The sequence below is a fragment of the Acomys minous genome (genome assembly GCF_964271855.1).
Source record: "Acomys minous genome assembly, chromosome: 15".
Classification (NCBI taxonomy): Eukaryota; Metazoa; Chordata; class Mammalia; order Rodentia; family Muridae; genus Acomys; species Acomys minous.
The window spans coordinates 82,550,276-82,560,233 of NC_140497.1; the positions used below are offsets into that span (position 1 = coordinate 82,550,276).

General features: G+C 45.9%; 1 protein-coding gene across 4 annotated transcripts; it reads right to left on the reverse strand.

Moving 5' to 3' along the window:
- Positions 1 to 2,988: 2,988 nt before the first annotated feature.
- On the reverse strand, positions 2,989 to 7,965 carry LOC311584792 (lysozyme C-2-like). 4 transcript variants are annotated; one of them, XM_084759422.1, is made up of 4 exons: positions 7,790 to 7,965; positions 4,580 to 4,774; positions 4,397 to 4,475; positions 2,989 to 3,884 (listed from the first exon to the last, which is right to left on the reverse strand). In XM_084759422.1, the coding sequence occupies exons 1-4, from the start codon at positions 7,908 to 7,910 to the stop codon at positions 3,818 to 3,820; spliced, it is 462 nt and encodes a 153-aa protein (XP_084615548.1). In that variant the 5' UTR covers positions 7,911 to 7,965; the 3' UTR covers positions 2,989 to 3,817. The 4 variants fall into 4 exon arrangements, with proteins under 4 accessions (XP_084615548.1, XP_084615550.1, XP_084615549.1 ...); XM_084759424.1 differs by having other exon boundaries at positions 4,610 to 4,774; positions 7,790 to 7,960; XM_084759423.1 differs by having other exon boundaries at positions 7,805 to 7,956.
- Positions 7,966 to 9,958: the final 1,993 nt, after the last annotated feature.

The window sequence follows — 9,958 nt, forward strand, 5'->3', positions numbered from 1 at the left end:
ATGTGTAGTGAGGATGTAGACACAGGCTATGTGCAGGGGAGGATGTAGACACAGGCTATGGGCAGGGGAGGATGTAGACACAGGCTATGTGTAGGGGAGGATGTAGGCACAGGCTATGTGTAGTGAGGATGTAGACACAGGCTATGTGTAGTGAGGATGTAGACACAGGCTATGTGTAGTGAGGATGTAGACACAGGCTATGTGTAGGGGAGGATGTAGGCACAGGCTATGTGTAGTGAGGATGTAGACACAGGCTATGTGTAGGGGAGGATGTAGGCACAGGCTATGTGTAGTGAGGATGTAGACACAGGCTATGTGTAGGGGAGGATGTAGACACAGGCTATGTGTAGTGAGGATGTAGACACAGGCTATGTGCAGGGGAGGATGTAGACACAGGCTATGTGTAGTGAGGATGTAGACACAGGCTATGTGTAGGGGAGGATGTAGACACAGGCTATGTGCAGGGGGGGATGTAGACACAGGCTATGTGTAGGGGAGGATGTAGACACAGGCTATGTGCAGGGGAGGATGTAGACACAGGCTATGTGTAGGGGGGGATGTAGACACAGGCTATGTGTAGTGAGGATGTAGACACAGGCTATGTGCAGAGGAGGATGTAGACACAGGCTATGTGCAGAGGAGGATGTAGACACAGGCTATGTGTAGTGAGGATGTAGACACAGGCTATGTGTAGGGGAGGATGTAGACACAGGCTATGTGCAGGGGGGGATGTAGACACAGGCTATGTGTAGGGGAGGATGTAGACACAGGCTATGTGCAGGGGAGGATGTAGACACAGGCTATGTGTAGGGGGGGATGTAGACACAGGCTATGTGTAGTGAGGATGTAGACACAGGCTATGTGTAGGGGAGGATGTAGACACAGGCTATGTGTAGGGGAGGATGTAGACACAGGCTATGTGTAGTGAGGATGTAGACACAGGCTATGTGCAGGGGAGGATGTAGACACAGGCTATGTGTAGTGAGGATGTAGACACAGGCTATGTGTAGTGAGGATGTAGACACAGGCTATGTGTAGTGAGGATGTAGACACAGGCTATGTGTAGGGGAGGATGTAGACACAGGCTATGTGTAGGGGAGGATGTAGACACAGGCTATGTGTAGGGGAGGATGTAGACACAGGCTATGTGTAGTGAGGATGTAGACACAGGCTATGTGTAGGGGAGGATGTAGACACAGGCTATGTGTAGTGAGGATGTAGACACAGGCTATGTGTAGTGAGGATGTAGACACAGGCTATGTGTAGGGGAGGATGTAGACACAGGCTATGTGTAGTGAGGATGTAGACACAGGCTATGGGTAGGGGAGGATGTAGACACAGGCTATGTGTAGTGAGGATGTAGACACAGGCTATGTGTAGTGAGGATGTAGACACAGGCTATGTGTAGTGAGGATGTAGACACAGGCTATGTGTAGTGAGGATGTAGACACAGGCTATGTGCAGGGGAGGATGTAGACACAGGCTATGTGTAGTGAGGATGTAGACACAGGCTATGTGTAGTGAGGATGTAGACACAGGCTATGTGTAGGGGAGGATGTAGACACAGGCTATGTGCAGGGGAGGATGTAGACACAGGCTATGTGTAGTGAGGATGTAGACACAGGCTATGTGTAGGGGAGGATGTAGACACAGGCTATGTGCAGGGGAGGATGTAGACACAGGCTATGTGTAGTGAGGATGTAGACACAGGCTATGTGCAGGGGAGGATGTAGACACAGGCTATGTGTAGTGAGGATGTAGACACAGGCTATGTGCAGGGGAGGATGTAGACACAGGCTATGTGTAGTGAGGATGTAGACACAGGCTATGTGTAGTGAGGATGTAGACACAGGCTATGTGTAGTGAGGATGTAGACACAGGCTATGTGTAGTGAGGATGTAGACACAGGCTATGTGTAGGGGAGGATGTAGACACAGGCTATGTGTAGTGAGGATGTAGACACAGGCTATGTGTAGTGAGGATGTAGACACAGGCTATGTGTAGTGAGGATGTAGACACAGGCTATGTGCAGGGGAGGATGTAGACACAGGCTATGTGTAGTGAGGATGTAGACACAGGCTATGTGTAGTGAGGATGTAGGCAGAGGCTAAGTGCAGGGGAGGATGTAGACACAGGCTATGTGCAGGGGAGGATGTAGACACAGGCTATGTGTAGTGAGGATGTAGACACAGCCTATGTGTAGTGAGGATGTAGGCACAGGCTATGTGTAGTGAGGATGTAGACACAGGCTATGTGTAGTGAGGATGTAGGCACAGGCTATGTGCAGGCGAGGATGTAGACACAGGCTATGTGTAGTGAGGATGTAGACACAGGCTATGTGTAGGGGAGGATGTAGACACAGGCTATGTGTAGTGAGGATGTAGACACAGGCTATGTGTAGGGGAGGATGTAGACACAGGCTATGTGCAGAGGAGGATGTAGACACAGGCTATGTGTAGGGGAGGATGTAGGCACAGGCTATGTGTAGGGGAGGATGTAGACACAGGCTATGTGTAGGGGAGGATGTAGACACAGGCTATGTGCAGGGGAGGATGTAGACACAGGCTATGTGTAGTGAGGATGTAGACACAGGCTATGTGTAGTGAGGATGTAGGCACAAGCTATGTGCAGGGGAGGATGTAGACACAGGCTATGTGTAGTGAGGATGTAGACACAGGCTATGTGTAGGGGAGGATGTAGACACAGGCTATGTGTAGTGAGGATGTAGACACAGGCTATGTATAGGGGAGGATGTAGACACAGGCTATGTGTAGGGGAGGATGTAGACACAGGCTATGTGCAGAGGAGGATGTAGACACAGGCTATGTGTAGGGGAGGATGTAGACACAGGCTATGTGTACACAACGATGCAGGCAATAGCTATGTGCTGGTGAGGGTGTGAGCTCAATTTAGAGTACCATATTGGTATTTTCAATATAGAAACAATTTCCGCAGAGACACCACTTCAGAGGAAACAAAGACAAGGTGTGCATCAAAAATCATTTAATGTGATATGTAATTTTCACATTGTGCTTAGTTTTGCTTCTGTGGCTTTTTGCTGCTACAAGCTCATCTGCCTCAGAGTTAGTTCATATGCATGAAGCTACCTAAGGAAGGTAAAGACTAGCATAGTTCATTAATATCTCCTGAATACCCTCACGATCAGCAAGAGGCAGGGAAGGCTATCTCAAGGGGTAAAATGACTGACACATAGGCTGAGAATTTACTTCTTAAGCAGTGTACTTGAACCAGGACCAAGAACATACTGTTTTGGAAGGTCACATGTCTCCTGACAACAATGTCTGAGTTCAGGCCGTCTCAGTTGCCACCCACCCAAGTTCTGTCCCTTAAAAACCCACCTTGCCCACCACAGTGGCTGTTCTAACAGTCTTGGTGCTGAACCCACACACAAAGCCTTGGAGCCCACACAACTGCCATGTTACTTCAGACCATCCTGTCTCTTGCAAATGGATTTTGTTTTTTTATCCTACACAATGGCCATTAAGACTAATTTCAATGAAACTTAATATGAGTCACCTCACTGGTGAAGAACTGATGTAGAGAGATGCATGTGATGGTCACAGTGCTGGACAGCTGTCCCCATGACCCATTGCATTCGCTAGCTGAAAAATGGAGGCTGGGCTTAACACAATGAACACAGTAGTCAGCACTAAGCCCCTTAGGAAAAAGCCTCCGTTTTGCTCCTGTTTCTCTTTAAATGCTGCTAGTTTGAAGAGGAAAACAAGGAAGTGTGTTCTTTCCCTTGGCTATCCTACAATGAGAAAGAGACAGCGGGAGCTGAAGGGAAGCACAGCAGTTAGACTCCACAGTTCTTCACATACTGAGATAGATCTCGGTTTTGACAGTGTTTTCTCCATGCCACCCTGTGGAGGAAAATGAGACATGGGGATCAATGGTTAAAAGTTACATCTTCTGTCTCACATACACACACACACACATACACACACACACACACACACACACACACACACACACACACACACACACACACACACACTGCGGGAAGATAATAAAGCCGTGACACTAATGGGGATTGGGTTCTGGGTCAAATTCTTGCTTGATATACAGGCTACAGCTGCACCTAGAAACTGCTACAGACGGATGGAGCCATGTGGCAGTTTGCTCTTCTCCAGTCCCACAGGAGAGCACAGCATGCTTATGCTGCAGGTCAGTGTTCCATCAAGTTCATGACTCTACAACTAGTTTGTAGGCCTGGCAAGGAAAGAGTTATGTGTGGGATCTCACAATCTGCAGAAATTTCCCTAAACATAATGATGTAGGGAAAGCCCCCAACTGAACCCACAGTTCTCAGAATGACCCTTGGGCCTTAGAGATTCTGACTGCATCTATCACCAGAAGCAAAGTTCCAACATACCAAGCTCGAATGCCCTGTGGATCCCTCACAATCCTCTTTGCACATTCTACGGCCTCAGTGATGTCATCCTGCAGCAGAGCTGAAAGACAAAGAGTGACAAAAACAGCCATAGAATCCATTTGCAGTGCAGATCCAGCCAGTTTTCCTCTGTGACACTGAGCAGTGAATTCAAAACTAAATTACTGCTGTCACTGTGAACCTGCCTTGTCTTACCGCTGCAGGGGATTCTACAGGCGTTCACTGCTCCTGGGGTTTTGCCATCCTCACACCAGTATCGACTATTGATCTGAAATATCCCATAGTCCGTGCTTTGGTCTCTGGGGTTGTAGTTTGTAGCCCCAGTGTTAAAATTACTCTCATGCTGAGCCAAACAAACCCCTAAAAAGAAAAGAATACTATCAATAAGGAGCAACAGCAAATAGTTTATATTAGACGCCAAATCTGCTCTTTGAGCTGGCTGTCGTTTAGAAGGAATTTTCTTTATGAGCACAATCATATGCTTAAATAGTACACTAACCTACCACTTGTTCAGCCTGGGACTGGCTGTGTTGCTCAGGGTGGTCTCTCAAATGATCCTCCTGCCTCTGCTTTTCAAGCAGGTGCAACTGCTGTAACCAGTCAGCAACTAGTTTTCAAGGGCTCCAAAGAATATCTTTTTGAGGACAAATCAGTTTGTGCCAGGAATAGGCAAGAATAAGTACTGAAAAGTTTAAATAAAGTACTAAATACTTCCTTTTTCCACTTGGAAGAATTCTATTGAGGGAAGGGTCACCGTTTCTCCCACAGTAGCATGTGCCTCTCCCATCAGTGGTTATACTCTATGAGAAAGGGACTCATCTGGCAAAGCATTTCACTTTTCCAGATGTGTTCACTCTTTCTGTTGAACCAGATACTGTGAAGTCTGTCCACATGAACTTGTGAAAAAACAGCATTCAGCCCTGTGCTGTGATAAATTGGAAGGTCATCAGATCAGTGCCTTGTCTCCTATCAGGGACTTGGGTGGAATCCCATTGTTGGGGGTTGTGGGATCCTTCACTTGGCCAGGGTTTCTTTGGAAGTATGTCAGAAAGACTACATGCTCACACCATCTGGAACTTGGGCCTCTGACACCACAGAATGAACACAACCTCAAAGCAATAAGCCCTCTGCTGGGCCCTGGATGGCTGCCTCGATCTCCACATCTTGGGTGAGGTCTAAAGGTTATTGTATTGAGGAAGTCCCTGAACTACCTTTGGTGGTTGAGGATAAGGTTGAAGGTTACAAGAAGACCAGGGAAGGTGCTTTTCTGTTTAGAAAGTGGGAGGCCTGGGATGACATCAAAAAGTCTATGTCTTTCTGCCAGTGAGAGCTCGCAAGGGCGAAACTGAGAATCCAACGTTGTATCCTGCGTGTGGGTTCCTGAGTCATCACAATGAAGGTAGCGGCATCATCAAAGCCTTCACAAGCATCCCTGGTATTATTACTCTGCCTAAGGGGACCCAGCTGTATAATTAGAAAGCTGCTCCTTGTGGGCATGGGCAAGGCTCTGACATTTGTTTCTAGTGAGTAGTTGGCCCTAAAAGTATAAACTACTTTATACCCTTCAAGAGTAACTTTAGCCTTCTCATGCCTCCAGCTGTATAATTAGAAAGCTGCTCCTTGTGGGCATGGGCAAGGCTCTGACATTTGTTTCTAGTGAGTAGTTGGCCCTAAAAGTATAAACTACTTTATACCCTTCAAGAGTAACTTTAGCCTTCTCATGCCTGACATGATAAACCTTACCCGAATCCTGAAAACCTCAGAGAGCCACGGAGCCCTCCAGGCACCACGCAAGGAGGTTTCTCAGAGTCACAGAGAGGAGGCATGGTGACTGTGAACCCCCATGCATAGAAGGAAAATCGTGGATGTTCAGAAATCAGGAGAGAAAGTGGAAACCAGAGCTCTAGACAATTTAGGGCGTGAGCTGCAGGCACGAAGCCAGCACGCAGCAAGAAAGGAAAAAAGGGCCTGAGATGGCATCAAAAAGTCTATGTCTCCCTGCCAGTGAGGACTGCAGATGGCAAGAAGCTGAAGAAGCCCAGAGAATGGCTGCAGCTACCAGGAAACCAGCAGAGGAAAGAAACTGCCACAGAAGAAAGGAAGCCTGCTGCACACACTGTTGACACCTGCTTCATTCTAGAAAGAACAACTGGGGCAGCCTGTTTAATAAAAACATGGTTGAAGATTGAGACAATCAAACCCCAAATACCTGAGTGCAGCATGCTGGCACACACCTTTAATCCCAGCCCTTGGAAGGCAGAGGCTTGAAGGTGGAGCTCTGTGAGTTGGAAACCAGCCTTTTCTAGTAATAAGTTCCCAGTCTAAGCAGGACTATGCATACAGTGAAACCTTGTTGGAAAAATAAAGTAAAACAGCTAGTTCTTGCGTTGCTTTAAACTACCTGCTCTAATCTTTCAAGCCACCTAAGCCTAGAGGCGGGGGAAGCATCTCTAGTAGATTTAATAATGAAAATAATTTAAGTAGAAAAATAAGGTTTTTGCCAGAGTAAAAATTTTTTTTTAGCAAGATAGATTTTCAATCAAGCTAAAATTCTTTTTTTTTTTTCTTTTCAGACAAGATGTCACTAAGCAGTTTATGTGGGCATGAATCTGGTAGTCTTTTCCCTCAGTATCTGATGTTAAGATTAAAGATGCATGCATCACAACATGCTACTTAGAATCTCCTCTATACAGGATTATTATACCAAGAAAAGCTATTCTATGATTATATCCATCGATCCATCCATCCATCATCCACCCATATATTCATTTACTCACTGAAGGTTAGTTATTACATGGTAGCTGTTGGAAATACATCTGAAAAGCACACAGTAGCCCTTGAAAAACATTCTCATTTTCCACTATGTGAAACAAAAGGCCATCTCAGAGTGAAGAACAGAACTAAATCATTTTATGCTCAGTTTCAGAGGGCCCCACTTATGCAGCCACTAGAGGCAAATAGGACCCCCCCTACTCTGTGTAGAAAATTCAAAAAGCTGAAATTTTTCATCTAAAAAGTTTTACACCATGGTAAGAGAAGTGAAGACAAATACTATGTCACCCAGGATCTCAGATCCCACATTATGACTGACTGAGTCTTCCTATCCTATCTCAGCCCCTTTTCTCATGGGCTGTTGAGTCTGAAGCAACTGGGAAACCTAGCAACAGGCCAAGAGCACCTTAGGTCCTATTGCCTTAGCCTGCCCCAGAATCTCCTTTAACATGGCCTCACCCAGCAGCTCTGATCAAAAGACAAAAAGTGATGCTTTTAAGTCAAATTAACTCAAACCCCCAGGAAACATAAGAATGTATTGACTCCGGCTCCCTCTCTTGTCACTCATCACTGTCCCTGTTCTGGAAGCTTCTTTGGACGTACCAAGAAGACACTTACAGTCTGCCAGGCTTACTCCATTGTAGCCATCCATCCCAAGTTTTTTCAGAGTTTGGACGAATTCACAGCGTCCATAGACTTTGGGCTGGCCTTGTTTATCATTCATGCTGCCAGGGAAGCAGGCTGCACATCTGACTGGAGAAAGCAGCCCCAGTGTTTAAATGTCTTCTGCCTCCCTCCTTCCGGTACAAAAGGGTGGGGTCTCTACATTTGAACTATGTGCCAAACAGTACGGACTAGGTGTTCTGTTCCCCGAGCTCACCAGTTTGGTTTTACTTTCCTTTTTTTTTTTTTTTTTTTCTGCGAATTACTCTGGAGTAGCAGGAATAAGTGTGACAAAACTAATGTGTTGTTGTTAAAGACTTGGCTCTGACACAAATGGGAGTTAGCAGTGAAAGAGGAAGTCCCTTATGAGCAACTAAGAAGGAAATCCGTGAGTACTTTATACCACTAAGATCAACGGCGACGTTTGACTGGTGTTTCCTTTGCTCATATTATTTTGTTTACATACTCCATTTTGGAATCATAGTTTTACTTAGATCATATCACGCACATTTTCCTAAAACTGACCCCCTCCCATGTGTACCCTGTTCCCTGGAAGGATGTGTCACAGGGCATCATACTGGCCAGTTAGTTTCTATTCTACAATGGTTTTTGTTACTATAAATGTATATCATTATGAATAAAGGTTTTGCCATTATAGGGAGGTATCCGATGAACATCAGTCCTACCTCCTTTGCACAAAGCCTCTCCTCTCCATGTTAAAACACAATCTGTCTCTATGAAGCAACAGAACTGCATTGTGGAGGTTGGTCTGATGTATTTTGATGCTAATTACTGCTTGCTGCCTCTGTGACCCACTTGTACCTTGCCTAAGAGCCTAACCTGTTTGACCAATAAAAGCCATCACACCTGGGCAGGGCAAATGGGATAGCTGTGGCTAAGGTTCCAGAGCTTGGAGAGACAGAGAGTCTTGGGAGGAAGAAGACTGGAAGAGAGGGGAGGAAGAAGGAGGCTGTGCCATGGGTTAGGGGAGGAGAAGCACATGGCCGGCATGGATGGAGACTTGGCCCAGATGATGGTAATGAGCAAGTATTTGGGATTATGGACAGGAAGTAGCTTAATAGAAATTATTAGAAGCAGATGGCATGGTATTCCTGCCCCACTATGGGGAGTAGTTTAGGGGATTACTATCTGCCCTGCCCTAGGTTAACTAAGGCTATTTTAAAATACAACAGGAGTTTGCGTGTTGATTGATTGTTAATGCGTTAGAAAATTCAGCTGTAAGCTGAGCAGTGGTGGCACATGCCTTTAATGTGGGCACTTGGGTGCAGAAGCAGGCAGATCTCTGTGAGTTCAAGGCCAGCGTGGTCTATGGAGCTAGTTCTAGGACGACTAGAGCTCTTACACAGAGAAACCCTGTCTCAAAACCCCCCCTCAAAAAAAAAAAGGAAAATAAAATAAAATACTGCCCTAATATTAATTAGAGTCCTTATAATAAACATTATTAGACCATATTGGTAAATTAACCACAACACTGCATAATCGGACGGAAATCAAATACATGCATTGTGTATGTGTAGCCTTTAAAAGCAATCATCTTACAAGGCTGTGGGTATACTTATAAACTACGCTCTCAACCCTCATATGCACCATGCCTTGGACGTGCCTAGAAACGAAGATCCCAAGTCATCCCTGTTCAGTTACTCTGAACTTACATTGGTGGCAGGCATTCTCTTACTGGCCTGTAGAGATGAGCAGGTGTGCTGGCTAATCTTATGACAACTTGGCCCTAGTTAGAGTTATCTAGAACGAGGAAACCTTAAGAGAGAAAATGCCCCCATAATACCAAACTGTAGGGTATATTCTTAATTAGTGACTGATGGGGGAGCGCCCAGCCCATTGTGATGGTGCCATCCCTGGGCTGGTGGCCCTGGATTCTATAAGAAATCAGGTTGACCCAAGCCATGCCGAGCAAGTCAGTAACCACCACCCTCCATGGCCTCTACTTTAGCTCCTGCCTCCAGCTTCCTGCCCTGTTTGTGTTCCTGCCCTTCCTCCCTTTGATGATGAACCATTATATGGAACTGTGAATGAAATACAGCCTTGCCTCCTCACATGGTTTTGGTCATGGAGTTTCATCATGGAAATAGT